Genomic DNA, 16688 nt, shown 5'->3' on the forward strand with positions numbered 1-16688 from the left:
TTCCTGAGATGGTATTAAAGTTCCATATAGTTCCCACTGATGATTTTTTTACAGAACCATTATTGCTAGAAAAGACCTTTAAGATCATCATGTCCTACAATTAAACTAACTCTGGCGAGTCCAGTCCTAAATCATGTCCCCAAGTGACACATCTACATGTCCTTTAAACACATCCATGGATGGTGATTCAATCACCTCCCTGGGCAGCCTGTTCCAATGCCTGTTCAATGGAAAAGTTTCTCCTAATAGCCAAAGTAAACCTCCTCTGGTGCAACTTGAGGCCATTTCCTCTGGTCCTGTTGCCTGGGAGAAGAGACTGACCCTCACTCTGCTAAAACCTCCTTTCAGGTGGAGAGTGATAAGGTCCCCCCTTCAGCCTCTTTTTCTCCAGGCTAAACAACTTTAGTTCCCTCAGATGCACCTCATGTTCTCCAGACCCTTCACCAACTTCGTTGTCCTTCTGTGGACTCATTCCAGCACCACCATGTTCTTCTTGTAGTGGGGCCCAAAACTGAACAGAGTACTTGAGGTGCAGCCTCACCAGTGCCACACTCTATTTGCAGCACTCACATCTGCAGACCTCTCTCTGGAGTAAGGTCCACTGACTGCAATTTAAAAATTCTATTTTTTACTTGTATTACTTAAATATCTGATTATATATTTTGGTGTCAGCATTAGTGAAAATGAACTATGTCCCACAGATTTCGTGCAATAAGAACTGTTTGTAAATATGCATCTCTCCACATTTGTGCAGAGGTCCTGGTGTCCCCTGTGATCTCATTCCAGTAAACACACCATGGTATGTAAACCAGTAAGCATCACAAGAGTCTGCTCAAATGTAGGATTACAATAATTGCCATGGTTCTGAAATGAATCCAGGTTAACAGGTGGGAAGCACTAAATCAATTGCATCTCCTTCTTTCTGGCTTATTTGAGCTGGGCTGAGTCCAGGATGAAGGTCAGAGTCTTCTCCAATGCCCGGTGGAGTTTCAGCTCCTGGTTCTGAGACTGTCAGAGGCAAAGAGACTGGGAAATGGGAGGATGGGACAAGAGGTAAACAAATTGGGAAGAGAAACAAATGCAAACTGGAGCAGGAAAGCAAGATAGACAACAAGGACTGAGAGCTCTGCAAGCAGAATTTGAAGGCAGGTAGATGGGGATTGCTCTGCTGCAGCTGGAAGCACAATGCATCTTCACAGTAACAAAATCTGTTCTCCTCCTTTTTGAATGCAACGCACCACTTGCAAGATGTGGCATCCATTAGCTCAGAAAAATGAGGCTTGGAGTTGGGATTTTTGGTTTTGCTCATTTGTTTTTTTAACATGAAACTAATTTCATCATTGACCTGTACAAGGCTGTGTGAAAGGTTGGAAACAGCCTTTAACTTGAGTGTAGGAAAAAAACCCCAGCTGATTATCATTTTGATAAAGGAATAAACACAATAGTGCACTGAACATAGACTCACTTGGTGTATAGTGGAAATGAAATCAGATGTAATCAACTTGAGCTGGCACATCCAGGTGATGAAGTCTGAGTCTAAAAGAAGCACAGTTCTACTACCTAACACAACTACAACAATTCTGCATGCAACTTCATATTTTAGGGGTCTGGAGGAAGGGGATATACTCATTAATACAAGATATGAAACCCAGAGCAGCATCCTGACAATGTGACTGCTGTGGCTCACCTGGGAAAAGTGAGGCTTCTTCAAGTAGCAGTATAACAGCTATAAAATGGTCAGACCCTCCTAAAATTGGTAGCTGCATTACAGCAAAATGAGCCCCTGCAAAAGCATTGCTGTCTATAAACCTCACTGATAAAGCACAGCCACCCATGAAGGCCTGGCAGAATGGAGCAGGCAGTCTTAGCCAACAGTTCTGGCATTTGCCTATAAGACTCTGCACCTGTAGGACTTGTGACAGTCACATGTCCTATCTCCCCAAATCCTTTCATCCGTTCAAACTTGTTTCACTGGTCCCATGTTCCCCATGTCTCTAACATGGTTTGTATAAAGCTTGGCCTACTAGTCAGTTCCTAGTTTCCTTTTCTTCCTCACACTTGCAGTATTTGCCCAGCTGCCACAGATGATTGTTGTTAACTTCATGTTTTAAGTTTTTGTGCAAGGTAACACATATTTACAATGAAAGGATTGCATAACTAAACATAGGTAAGTTGCAATTATTTTAATACTTCTAATAGCATCTCCATGCAAGCCAAAAAAACAAAACCAAAACCAAAACCAACAACACTTTTTAATTTGTTGTTTTTTTTGAAACAGAAGCACAGAATGCTGACACTGAATTCTTGATAGTGGAAGCAGCAATATGACTATATTTTCCTCATTTAATTAAAATTGTCAGGGGAAAAAAACAAGATTATTTAACTCTTATATGGATCAAAGTAAACAACAGAATGCCTAATTATTTTAATTACTAAGAGATCCAACCTTGATTTGAGGTCCTGCTATAATTAACTTCGGGCTGTGGTGGTTTATTTACTGGTTTATATTGAAGAGCTTTCCTATGGTTGAGAGAAATCCAGATCCTCACAAGTTTAAGAGTAGTACAAAGGCCAGTAAGTTTTGTTTCATTCATTAAAATTAGAAAGCAAGAAGACAACAAATCCTTGAAATACAGGAAGCATACACTGTAAAGGATTTAATCTCAAAGATTTATAAGAGTTAAGGCAGTGATTCTCCATCCTTTCACAGGCTATTCACAAACATCCTTTACAATAATTTGATTATGAGCTTAGGTTAACTTAAGAACTGTATATGTGACTTGCTCTGTAACATAAATATACTTTGGATTCTTCTAACATCTTTCACAGACTTCTTCAAGGTAGTTCAAATCAGCAGATAACAGGATGAAAACCACCACATTCATTATTCACAAAGCTTGAAAACTGTCCATCTGCAGTGCCACCCATCCAAGTCCAACTGAGCCTGTGCAAACATTGAATGTCCATTGGAAAGCATCCTCCCTCCTCCACAGACAGACATCTCACACATACCTCTCTAATTTGTTCAGTATACAACTGGTTAAACTGTAAACTCTAGAGGTTAGGTTGTTGTTTTGTTGTTGTTGTTGTTGTTTTTTTAATTCCCCAGTATTTCTAGGAAACAAGTATTTGGGTTACATTAAATATTCAATATATGAGCTGCTGGCAAGGCATCAGAAAATCAATAGCTTCATGCATTTATAACTGAGCATTTACCAAATGAAAGGTTGTATCCTGAGACAGAAAACTCTTTGTTCTAATTAGGAAGTCTCATCTAGGAAGAATATAGTCATCTGGATTTTTTTTAAACATAAGCCTGCCTCTCCTTCTCGTAGTACTAGCATCAGTAACACCAAGCATGCTAACAACTATTTACACACTTTCCATAGGGTGATGATTTTATTCCTTACTCCCCTCTCATCCTCAACAGAAGATGCTGAAATGCTTCCATCTTGCCCCCTTTGGTAGCACATCATTTGCCAGGCTTCAAAAAGCAACGCATGCCTGTAATTTTTTGTTTGTTGTTGCTTAAGCAGAAGGTTATTTCATATTTCACTTGGCTAGGTGTTCTTGAGCAGCTTACTCATCCCACTGCCTGTTTACCTTTGGACCTACTGATGCTGACTGGTATTAAGCTGGGAGGTACAGTCTCACCTCTATCATTTTCAGCAGATGGCTTTCACATGATCTCCTCTTCTGTATCTGGGGCACCTTCACGCTACAGTAGCGGGCAACAAACACAGGCTGAAGAGAAACAGCTGGGCGTGTACTAGATCTGAATAAGGTAACTAAGGCTTATTTGAGTCGTTAAGTATGGCTGTTGGAAAATTATTGCAAGGGTGTGACTGCTACTAAATGGCAGTGCACGGGGGGCAGCTTGTGTAGTCACTGAAAACCAGACGGCTTTGATGGGTAAGCTGCCAACCAAGGCACAAGCAGTGCTCAGTGGACTAAAGCCCCAAACCATGAAGGGGCAACAGAGAACTGGTATGACCCCCTGCACAGGCACAACTTTATACTGTATTATAGTGTGATCAGATAATACATTCCTGGCATTTTTGTTGCTGCAGAAGTATAAACCCGCAACAAGGAGCCACTGTGCCTATGATTCGTCTAAGGCTGGGAATAAGAAATTAATAGCATTTGATCCTATCCCTAGCTATTAAAAAAAAAACAAAAAAAAAAAACTACAAGAACACATAAAAAAAAAAAAAGCCTCCACTAAAATCTTAAGCCCTTTTTATGTCAAAAACCTTTCAAGAAAGACAGTGGAAAAAATTAGCCCTGGTGGTGAATATACAAGCGTACTAAAAATATTCTTTTCTTGTTTACAGAAAATAAAGCAGCCATGTGATGTTTCACAACCACAGCAAGCCTTCAGTCAGGCATTGCTAAACATAACCAGGTTAAGTGTAGTGACTTGGCATCTGAAATCACAGAGGTACAGCAGTCAGGAGCTGCATCCCATCACTCAGCTCAGTGAAAACTCCACTGCAGACAACGCCGACTTGGCTGACTCTTGTGCTCAGTCTGCCTCCTCAGCCCTGTTTGCCTGAGGACACTGACTGCAGAGTCCCTCTCCTGCCAGATTTGCTCCATCTTCAAAAATCAGAAACATTTACCGATCCCAGTCTTCCACATCTTGTATCTTCGAGTACAATCAAGGACAACAAATTTCTGTGAAGACTGTGTTATTAAGTCGTCACTCAAAGCAATCAAACCCTCAAATCCTGAGAGAAACTTATTTTAAGAAATCTTTTTAAAACAGTGCAATATAATAACCTTGGAAATTAAGTGATCTGCCTATAATCTGGATAATTCTTTTCAAGATTTATCTGGTTGTCAGCAAAACAGCCCAGTTCCCTTTCTATTTTCTGCCTTTTTCATAACATTAGGTTGAGTAATTTTTTCCCATTATACTATTTCATGTTTCTGCTCAGAACATACTCCCTGGAAAAGAGACAGTTGTTAGACACCTTAGGAAGCAAAACTGATTATGTTAAAATACCCCTGGGAAATGAAAAACATAAGGAAGCAGGAGGTAATTTTTTTTAGCTAAATCAAAATGTAGTCTAGCCTTTTTGTTTAGTGTATCAATTTCAAGGTTTTTAATAGAGAAATTCTTCACGCATACTGAAATACCCTTCCAAATCCAGGCTGTAAAAAACAGGCAACACAAAGTCTGTCTACAAGATCCAAGGTAAACAGACATTGCTGTGCCTCTGTTCAGAAGCTGGGGAGCTGCACCGTGCCCTTCTACAGGAGAAAAAAAAGAGAAGGACATGACCTCTCAGGCAATTTGCAAGCAGAACCAAAGCTGCAACATGACTTCGAGAGCACCACATGAATAAAATTAGTCAAAAGGATAGGAGACACAGCCACAGAGGGACACCAGACACTGAAAAGGCAGAAATGCTGCCATGCAACCCAGGCACAGACTGACTTTTTGGAAACTGCACAAAGACTGAAGTGCTGTAAACCATCAGAAAGTTCTCCATAGCCTCTGCCCAGTCACAAACATACTAATTCATTTTCTTGCAACTTAAGCATTTTTCAGTTGGTTTTCACTGTATTTCTACAAACACACACTACCAACTCTCTCCTCGTTCTCTGCCAAATACTTGATAAGGTCACGAGTATATCCACGGAGACCAAATATTTCTATATATAGAAATAATTGCCTGTGGAATTAAGTGCACTTGCCTGGGTATCTAGTTCACACTAAACTTAATTTAGCTGATTTTCCTCCTCTATTATACCCATTATTAGGGACAGTGTATGCTGCCAGCTGCAGAGCTGCCTATCAAAGATGGAAACTAATTATCTAATTATGTGCCAAGGATGAGTTCTTCTGCGAGAACATTCACAACCATCAGAGGCAGATGATCAAGTAAACTATTCTATGGAAGAACTGGTTCCTCCAGACAGCCTTCCTTTTACACACTGCTTCTTTTTTAAAGCAGATAAAAGAAAGAAAGGGTATTCTAGGAATATTGATTCTCATTTAAACATTTCAAATACACCACCACCACCCCCCTTGCAAGTGAAGGAACTGCTTGAACCCGTCCTCTCTCAGGCAAAGTGTGGTAGATAATATGAGCTACATAGTAAGAATACATGAAATAAAATACAGACTTTAGGGAAACAAAGTTGAGTTTCTGGATATGTTTTCTCCTAAGCCTCTGTCCCACAAACCAGAATTTAACGATAGGAGGGGACCAGCAGAACTGAAAGAGGATCAAGTCATGAAGCTTTTAAGAAATCTCAACCCATACAAGCTGAAGAATGCAGAGGGAGCAAGTCCACTCCTTATCATCCCTGTAATTTTGGAAAGGTTGGGGGGAACAAGGGAAGTCCCCTATGACTGAAGAAAGGTGAATGTTGTTTCTGTCTTCAAAAAGGGCAATAACAAGCCATGGAACTACAGGCTGGTTAGGCTCATCCTGCTTCCTGGAAAAATCATGGAGCACATCCTTTCAGAAGCTGCTTCTGAGCACATGAAGGTGATGAATGTGACTGGGACCAGACAGCATGGACTTATCAAGGGTAAACCATGTCCAACCAGCCTAGTTGCCCTAAACAATAACATGACCAAAACTGTGATTGAGGGATTGTACTGGGTGGTGTCTACCTTGACTATAGCAAGGCTACTTATACTTTCTCCTACAGCATCCTCATATAGCCAAATTGGGATCTTTTAGTCCAGATAGGCAGACTGTTAGCTGAGTGAAAAACTGGCTGGGTCATCAGACTTAAAAGCCAGTGGTTAACAGTATAAATCTACCTGTAGGCCAGTCACAAGTGGAGTAGCTTGCTTAATACCTATTATCTGTGGCCTGAAGAAGAAATATGCATCCATTTCCACCCTCAGATGATACCCAACTCAGAGATGTATTCAATACCCTTGAGGCCAGGGCTGCTGTTTAGAGGCCCTTATGCTGGAGGGAGGAATGGACTAACAGGCATCTTATGTGGTTCAGAAAGTTCCTGGCCCTGCTTGTGGGAAGGAAGAGACCTTAGCTATGAGACAGACTGGGAACTGGCTGCCCAGGCAGCAGCTCTGCCAAGAAGAACCTGAGGGCAGCAAGTTGAGCATAAGCCAGTGATGTGCCCTGGCAGCAACGATGACCAACATCATCCTGAGTCATACCAGCAAGAGCTGAGCCAGTAGGTCAGGTGAAGTGGTTATCCCCTTCTAGTCTAAGACAAGCTGGGTAATTTATCCAGTTCTGGGCCTCATGATACAAGACAAATGTTGACAAACTGACACAAGTTCATAGGAAGGCCACTAAGATGACTAGGGGCCACTGTCCTGTGGTGGCTAAGAGCATTTGTCCTGTGAGGAGAGGCTGAGGAAATGGGACCTGTTCACTCTGGAGATGGGATGGCTCCAGAGGACTGCAAAGCCACCTGAGCACCTAAGGTGAGGGTTGCTAAGAAGACAGTGCCATGTTCTTTACTGAGGTGCATGCAGGACAAGTGATGGTGGCTGTGAACTGAATCAAGAGAGGTTCTGATTTTATATGCTGGGGGAATGCCACAGTGATGAATATCTAACCTTTGAACTTGGCTGCCCAGAGAACTTGTGGAATGTCTGTTCTTGGGTCCAGCCAAACAATCGCCCAAAAATCCTGAATTCACAATCAAATCTGATTTGGGCAGGACATTGAACTGAAGGTCCCCTGATGTCCCTTCCAGCCTACAAGGTCCTTCCCACTTACAGCTAGAGACTTAAACTGGAACCCCAAGAAGGCAAACTGAACAAGACATTTTTTCTTCTCCTCATAATAAATGTCAGTTGGATTTTGTTTAAAAGACCTAGAGATAATTAAAAACAAAACAAACAAAAAAAAAAAAAAAACCCACCCTCAGAACACAAACAGATTTCACTGCAATGACTTCTTTCTACTTCTCACAGCCCTCCAGGCGTATTTCTCAACATTTAAGTTTTTATCACTTGGGATGATAAGATCAACAGTGTTGCCTCTACAGTAGACTTGGTCTGAAACAGAAGATATGACTCAGATATATAGGATGTATATACAGATTTAGAAGGATTAAGCCTACTCTGTGTCTACTATCTATACAGTTTATCTTTGGTGTATTCAAAGTCATTCTGCATTTACATCTCCATAAACAGCAGCCATACTACTGGCCTAATACATTTCTTGATGTCCTCAGGAAAGAAGTTTTTAAACCCAAAACAACTATTTTCAGAAGATCTCTAAACAATCACAGTTGAAAAAAAGAAATTAAAATATAATGGGGATGCGTTTACTTACTTATTCCTTGAAAAAGTTCTTCAATGTTAACAGCATTCTTTGCACTGGTTTCAACAACAATTGCACCTATAGATTCCGCATACTCTTTGGCATCCTTCATAGGAACCTCCCTACAAAATAATAATATTTAGAAATAAAAGAAAACAATTTTATTTGGAAAAACAAAACCAAAACACACAAACACACAAAAAAAAAGCCACCAAAAAAACACATCTCAAATACAGTCTAATCAGAAAGCATTACTGTGTTGTTCTTTCCTACAAAAGGACTATCTTTAATCTTAAAGCATTTAAATTGTACTCGAAATACCAAAATTTCACCAAGATTCCTTGGATTTGCTGCTGAATCCGTGCTTTGGCAACCTCATTTGTTTGTTTTTTAACTTGAATCTGGGTAAGAAAAGCCTTAAAACACAAGAGGAAAGACATACAACTCTGCTGACTCTGCCAGCAAGCCCTACTGTCCATACCAAGTATTCAAACAAGACAGGGTGCAATTGTTGAACAAAATTGTATGAGCATCATATGTCTAAGTGTTTGCAAGCAGCAAGAAAAAAACAAAGAGATATTGTGAAACAAATATGAAAGCAAATTTCTCCAAGCACATTGTCAAGAGCAATCTGGGGGTGCCGAGTTTGCTGGGAAAAGACGCCAAAGTGACACTGTCTTAAAAATCACTGATAAAACATCCTCATTTTGCAGCCAATGTTTCATATGCCAAAAGCTGGCAAATGTTCAACACACAGAAGACCTCTCCTTCGGACACAAAGCAAGCCTCATGCTGACCTTGTCTCTGCCCAAGCCAGGTGGCAAAGCAGAATGTGCCCATGTCCACTGCCATCTGGAAGTGCTATTCCTCATTTCTGAGCAACAGCTCACAATAAGGGACTGAACACACTAACAGGCACCCAAGGCACACCCCGTCAGCAGAGCACATGTTGAAACACCAGGCTGGCAGCACTGCTTTTCTTCCAGCTGTTCAATACATCAACTGTTGTGCTTCGTGTGGCTGCTGTTGCACAGGCAGAATTTGCACCAGCTCCTTCACCCCACAGCTCCAAAGTACCAATCCAGAGGTTCCTAGTACAATTTCCTCCTCGTGTAAATGCCTTGAATTTCAATTGAAGGTACCTGGGTGGTAGCACAGCAATGTAATTTCACAATTAGTTTATGAAGGTATATATTTTACACAAATCAGATCTCCTGCTCATGGAAAACGTGTAGAGAGAAGCAGAATAATTGCCTTATTTATTACAAATTTTTTTAAAAAAATTAGCCTGCAATTCCACCATCTGGATTCAGAACTTGTTTCTATAATTTGCTTCCTTTAATTGCATGTCTTTTAAGTGGGGAAGATGCAGGGAAGGCAGCATCCCTCTCTTCCTATTTCTGAAATGGCACCTTTGCTTTTATTATGAAAGGTATCACCATCTTCAGTTGGCCCTTGAGATAAGAAAAAAGGAACTTAACTATGTAATATATTATGCAAACAAAAGTAAAGGGAGAAATTTGAGAGCACAGGGTATTGTCATGAAGACTTTCAACTTGCTGTAATTTAGATGAGAAAGCAGGAAGAGGTAATGCAGCAGCAAGTGACAATATTCTGAGGAAGTGACACAAGAGTTCCTAGCCTTCTCCAATTACATTTCTAAGGGAAGTCTGAAAACTTCCACAGCACAGGGGCAATAAGCACCCGGTGCTGCTGGCACCAAGAGGGCTGCATGAATCACATGGAGGTATCATTATCTGGATGTCAACATTGCTAAAATGCTACCTTGTCAAAAAAGAAAAGCACAAATCATAAAATCATAGAATGCAAGGCTGGAAGAGACCTCAAGGATCATCTGGTCCAACCCTTCTAATACTATTGTTTATATGAGATGTCTCAGCACCCCATCAAGCTGAGACTTAAAGCTTCCCAAAGAGAGGGAACCACCTCTTCCCCTGGGAGACCATTCCAATGTCTGACTGTATTCATCGTGAAAAATTTTCCTCTTGTGTTCAATCAGAATCTCAATGCTTGAACTACAACTGATGAGTTGAATAAATGCAAGATGGAGTGAAGAGGGAAAAAGGCAAGAACCAAGAGTGGAGTGTAACAAACAGTGGAGTGTTGGGGAAGTGTTGTTCCAGGACTACAGGGAAAGTTACAAGAAGAAATGTTACAAAAGTTTTCAATTATTGTGTCTCAACCTTACCAAATCATTCTATTGATTCAATCTCCCTGGAGTTTACCTAAATAATTACTGAATAAAGAAATATTGTGGACTAATAGAGGGAAGATCTCAGTATGGAATTTTGCTGAATTCTCTTAACTAAGGATCTGGCAGTTTCCAGTGACCATGGTTTGTTAGGAAGGTGCACCATATTTCTAGGGCAGTAAAAAAACTTCTCAGTTGCTTTTATGATGATTATAACTTCTATAATGCTCAAAAATATTTTGGATATTTGGAACATTTTAACATTCAAGTCTCAGCTCCTATTGCTGCATACATTATCTAATGACCTGTCAGAAGGACAGGACATATATCAGAAGGAAGAGACTATTACTTAAAAATTTTCCAAACACTGAGTAGTACTAGAGTTGACATTAGGATTCATACTAAACAGAACTTCCTCTCTACTGATAGAAATTCCTTCAAAGAGAAGAAATTTACTTCAACTGAGTGCCAAGAACTGCTGATGGCCTATTAACAACATTGAGAAAAAGCAGCATGACCCCAGAGTGTCCCAAATCCATCCTGGCAGCTCAAAACCAAATTTTAGATGCTAGATGAGGAAGGTAATATGGTCAATGGCTATGAGAAATAGTGCCAGCCTTTTCCCAGAGGAAAATAATTAGTTCTTATTGCTTCTATTCATTCCTCCTTGCATTGTCTCCTGGAGTCATAGAGATAGCAGATACACATCAATTTGGATCTCTTATGCCTGTCCTCTTGTGCTTCTATTCACATTGGTCTTAAAAGCAGCTGTCTCTCTAATACTCAGCAAAACATGTCAAAAGTTCTTCAAAACCAAAGAGAGATGCTAAAAATGCATACAAATGTCAGTTTGCTCAAGTGCTCACATCATCTTATTTTTAAATTCATTGTGCCCAAAGGCGTATGTATTTTCTACTCATTTGAAATAATCTGATAAGTTGGTGACACATTTCAGCTAAAATAATTTTTATTGAAGTCAATTTGAAGACATAAAGCAGCCAGAGAATACACAGAGCCACGTGTATTGCATAAACAATCAGATTGCTGGAAGAACTCTGAAAACATACCCCATAAGATATAGTCTTCTCTATAATAGGACATATATATATATATATATATGACTATATTACTATATATAGTCTTCTCCTCTTTAATAGGACATCACTGGATGACTTTAGACAGAGAAATGGTTGGGGGATGCAGAAAGAATAGCAGAATTCAAAGCTTTCTCAAAACTGTTCATAATTATGAAAAAAAAACCCAACAACAACCAAAATCACATTAGTTCACCAAGGACAATGAGCAGTACCATGCAAATGCCAAAACATTTGTGCACGGAAAAGCTGTACTAGTTGAGCAGGAATAACAAAACAGCTCATCAGCAATCAGTGAACAACAAGGAGCATTTGAGAAGAAGGTGGTGGGAAGATCATACTCACTTGGTGAGGAAACCCTGTATTCTGACCACACTTCTGCAGTGCAGGTTTTCCTTCTGTCCCTAGGTTAAGCTCTCTCTGGTGGAATAGCATTTAAAAGCTTGCTGCCATGACAAATGCTGCCAAAAGCAGGGAGAGGGCTGCTTATGGATTCAGTTGCTATTAGTGCCATTTGTCACAATCTCCAAACTTATTACCCTTGATTTAATCAAGCAATTGTACTGCTGGGAACACTTAAGCCATAAATTTAAAGTGAGTCTCAAGACAAAAGCAAACTCCAGTTTGTGTTAACAGGTTTTTGCATTTTTTTTTTTTTTATAATTGTCCTTTTCTCTTTGGGTTTGTTTTTTTTTTTTCTATTTCACAGTTGGACACCTTTAGTTTTGTCTTATAGGACTCAGCTTCATCATATTGACAAGCATATGAAAACATCATGTAGGAGATGCCAACATACTATCTTCCATACACTTCCAACATACTAACTTCCAATATACTATTCTCCACCCAGTATTAGGGGACCATTTCAGTTGTTACAAAGCACAGAGTTCAAGTTCTCAAAGCCACTCTGTGGCTGGCATTATTCTACCACAGGCCCATTCTTTCTATCTGTACCTTGCTGTTTTTGCTCATCACTTACTACATTCTGGATCTGTTAACATGACTAGAAGAAACAAAAGTGAATACTTTTCCATTCCCAAAGATGCAGCAGCTAAAGGGTATGGATTGTACAAATACAAAGCAATGGTAGTAAAAGAGAGGTTTAAAATAGAAACAAAAAATTACAAAATTCAAGTTGGGGTTGTACATGGGCAAAAACACTGGTGTTAGGAAAGACTCAATAGATTTGACCAAAACTATATACTCTTATAACAATGAAACAAAGTGTTTACCTGAAGGAAGGAAACAATAGTTTCTACGATCCAAGGAACCATGAAAATGGATGTATTACCTGATATCAGAAAGATCACATTTGTTTCCAGCGATGGCCATTACAATATTTTCAGGACCATGTTCTTTTAGTTCTTTCACCCATTTCTTCAAAGTATGAAATGAATCCTAAGTACAATAAATAACAAATAAGCTAAGAGTATAGTTTTTGTTGATGCCTTTGCTCATTTCTTGAAGTTATAGGAACACAGCTTTAACACTATCAATGCAATAATAGTTTCACAGATCACAAGGAAGATCACTTGTATCTATGTAATCTGCTTTTCAAACTTTAGGTGGTAAGACTTTTTCAAATTAATTTTTCATCTTGGACATATTCCCCTTTGCTTGCCTTTGCCCCCCAACAAAGCAGCACTGGATGTTTTTCTTAAATTTGCAGTGATGAAGAAAGCACCACAGCAAGTTTTTAAAGTTTGGCTAGTAGTTAATTTCCTTCATTTTTCATGTGAGCATCAGCTGTCTTAATTTCTGCTTCTGTCCAGTGGATTGCCACCTCAATCACTGTCATATTTTTGGTAACAGCTGGGAGAGCTTTCATAGTGACTCTCTTCCCCCTTGCATTTCTGAATTCCTGATCTGGTAAACCTCAATTTACCCATTATGAAACCAGAGAGGTGACAATTCTCTTGGCTTTTTCCCTCCAAGTACAAAATTCAAACACTGTTTGATGCTACCTCCCTCTTAGTAGTAAATTTTCTATTTCTTTATGCAAATGAACTAATGCATTAAAATCACTTTTGTTCCTAGAGATTCTAATTACAATGCATGATTGAAATTATTACTGAGACTCAAAGCGAGCTCCAAAATATTTTAAATAATTTTTCCCCTTCAGACTTGCACATAAGAGTTGTGTCTAAATCAGCAATGGGCTGGATCAGTATCACTGGAGGTAGAGCACTGTAAGTCATGTGGTAAAAAACCATCCACTCTGCTTTAATGGTCAGTGCTGAATATTCAGCATCACACACTGACCTTCTTCTCCCCTTTAGCCTTAAAGCAGTTCCACATTATTCTTGGAGAAAAGTTGGCAAAACAAAATTCTACCATTCCAATGCATTACACAATCAACTCTATTTAAATTAAAATAAGTATCAATCTATCACAATTCACTCTTCCTCATCTTTTCATGGCAAATTAGCAATGGGGAACAGTACTGCTGTGCAACAGTGGCCACCATCATCAACCACAGATCATTACACTAATGTGCTGGAGAACCAGCTCAGCCCTCTCAACCTACTAGAAAATAATTCAATTGTCAGGAAAGGAATAAAATGCTAGTGAACTGTCAAGACCACCCACCCATTAACGCCTCCTCTAACTCAGCTTTATCATCAGGGATTTCTTTCCAAAGCAGTGGAAGAGGAATTCAGCTAGAACCTCCTAGCCCCCTCTCTGGATGAGAAATGAGCAAGGGTCGTTTAAGATCTGAAAACACAATTTTCATTGTCTCAACACTATTGATTTGGAAAGTTCAGAGACCTAACACATCGTTACTGGTTTCCAATTTAAAACATGAATCCTGCAAAGCAATCATGAGATGATATGCTTAGTTGAAACCAGTTAATCCTAAAATCAGTAATATGCAAACAATTGGATTTCAGTACAGTTGATCCAGCTGCTTTTTGAAGCAAAAAGTCAATTCAGAGCACACGGGTGGTGATGGTGGGAGCAGGTATTGCAGGATATGATCCTGTCTACTTAGTCAGAGGAAATCCAAAGAAACTTTGACAAAATGCAATCTCCAACTGTTTGTCTAGATGAAGTTTAAACAACATGGGAGTAGAATTTTAGATATCATTTTTAAGGCAGTTGGACACCTCCATCCAAACCTACACAAACTACCAAAGCAAATAAACCCCACTGACGTGGGCAGGAATTAACAGATAAATACTTCTGCAGTTGTGGATTTTGATTCCAACTCTGGCACAAGCAGAGGAGTTAACACAGGCACAAAGTGTACAGAAGGCCTTACCTGCTTGGTGATATCATAAACTATCACGGCTGCTGCTGAACCTCGGTAGTACATTGGAGCCAAGGAATGAAACTGTTAAAACATAACAACCCCCCCAACAAAAAAGTATAATTAATAAATCAGAATCATCACACTTTCTCAGGCCACAAAGACTTGCCAGGGCAGAACCACTGACTTTTTTTCATACCACAGAGAACAGATGTCTTTGGTGGTTGCCCATATCTCATTTTCCTTAAGTGCCAAGGAAGCAGAGCTCCCTTAACTTCTGCTGTGCTCCATCCTGCTGGATTTACGCCATCAGCACTTACTGATTCAATGCATCTTTTCCATTACAGGGCATGGACTCTAAGGACAAGTTTTGATGTGAAAATCACCTGCATTTATGGGCCTAACCTGACAGCAGATACACCCCTTCCCCTCACAAACAGCAACGTGTTGCTTTGCAGTTACAATTGATTTGATTTAGATTGTGTTCGAGTTTTATAAAACACTGCAAATCAGTCAGATAAAATTAACTTGTCAGAAAAATTGGAAAACCTGTCATGTTTAGTTGTCCTGTGCTGTGACAGGTGTTTTGAAAAAACATGGGTTCTTGCAGTTCAAGTTACTCTCCAGCTTTTTCTTTCAAGGGAAACACCCTTTAAAGAAAAAAAACCAAACAAGCGATAAATATTTTTATAACAAGAGCTTGCCAATGAACAGAGTATTTTTCATATTTTACCATGACTAAGCAGCTGATTTACAATTTCAGCTTGTAATTATAGAGAGAAAGGAAGTAAATGTCTGCTGATTCAACAAAACTTAGTCTTAAGCAAACCCAAACCAATCTTTCTCGGAAATACATTTAGTCTCACTGTACTCAACACAGTCATTTTACAATTTTTTATTTGTAAAGGCAACTGCAAAAGCTTCATATAAAACTGCAGATGATAACTGAGGTCAATTCCTAAATCAAATGCATTATTAGGGCAAGGTATGCATTTCACTGCCCGGTGCACATGCACAAATCTACGTGTTGCATTACAAATCTCTGCGGATCTACAGAAGATCTTTTTCTCAGAACTGCATAGAATCACAGAATTATTGAGGCTGGAAAAGACTTCTGAGATCATCAAGTCCAACCTGTGACCTAAGTGCATTACTATGACCTAATGCACTTACAGACTGAGCATTTAGACACAGCAGCCTCCATATTTCGTGCTGTTTTATGTGCAATGTATAAAGCCAGTTGTTTGTAAAATTGGTTTATTTACCAGTTTGTAAGCTATTTATTAGAGACCATACATCCCACCTCAAGGTCGATACTTTCTCTTATAGCAGTAAGGGTGCACAGCAGCAGTGACAGATGGTCAAGTGCTGAAGTGTTTTGGGGAGAGAGGCAGGTGGGAGAACTCATTAATAGGATAAAACAGCAGGAAGGAGGATGAGAAAAAGAGGAATCAGTCAAGAAGTATGGGCTGTAGAAAAGGGATTGGGCAAGACCCTGGGGGATCTGGGTAGATGAGTGCCTTCTGGGCTTTTTGTGTGTGGCTTTATTATTTGCACGTTTAATGCAATAAATGCTTTCCAGAATTTTTAGGGTTCCAGATCATCATAGAAAATTTCTAATATGTTGCATGAAAGTACCCTGGAAACCAGGGACCTTAATTGTAGAGGGAAGATCTGATCTTTCATGGTGTATGCACACTCCTCCCAGTTTGTAAACTCCTGGAAATAAAACCAACATACCCTGCACACAAGCTGATTTGGTTTTAATCTCTATTACAAGGTATTAATGAATTTACAAAGAGCTCTCGGATAACAGCAATCACACTTCACAGGAGCCATGCAGTTAAATTCACATGCTTCAA

At 39.6% G+C, this 16688-nt stretch overlaps 1 protein-coding gene across 2 annotated transcripts in view; it reads right to left on the bottom strand.

The window, feature by feature from the left end:
- The window catches only part of RAB31 (RAB31, member RAS oncogene family), a 66024-nt gene that overhangs the window by 7327 nt on the left and 42009 nt on the right, over positions 1 to 16688 (bottom strand). For both annotated transcript variants that reach the window (XM_071737149.1, XM_071737150.1), the window contains exons 4-6: positions 14839 to 14910; positions 12868 to 12974; positions 8283 to 8392 (exon numbers count right to left, since the gene is read on the bottom strand). In XM_071737149.1, the coding sequence (XP_071593250.1) occupies positions 8283 to 8392; positions 12868 to 12974; positions 14839 to 14910 (289 nt within the window). The remainder of the gene's footprint in view (positions 1 to 8282; positions 8393 to 12867; positions 12975 to 14838; positions 14911 to 16688) is intronic.

Source organism: Heliangelus exortis, chromosome 2 (assembly GCF_036169615.1).
Source record: "Heliangelus exortis chromosome 2, bHelExo1.hap1, whole genome shotgun sequence".
Lineage (NCBI taxonomy): Eukaryota > Metazoa > Chordata > Aves > Apodiformes > Trochilidae > Heliangelus > Heliangelus exortis.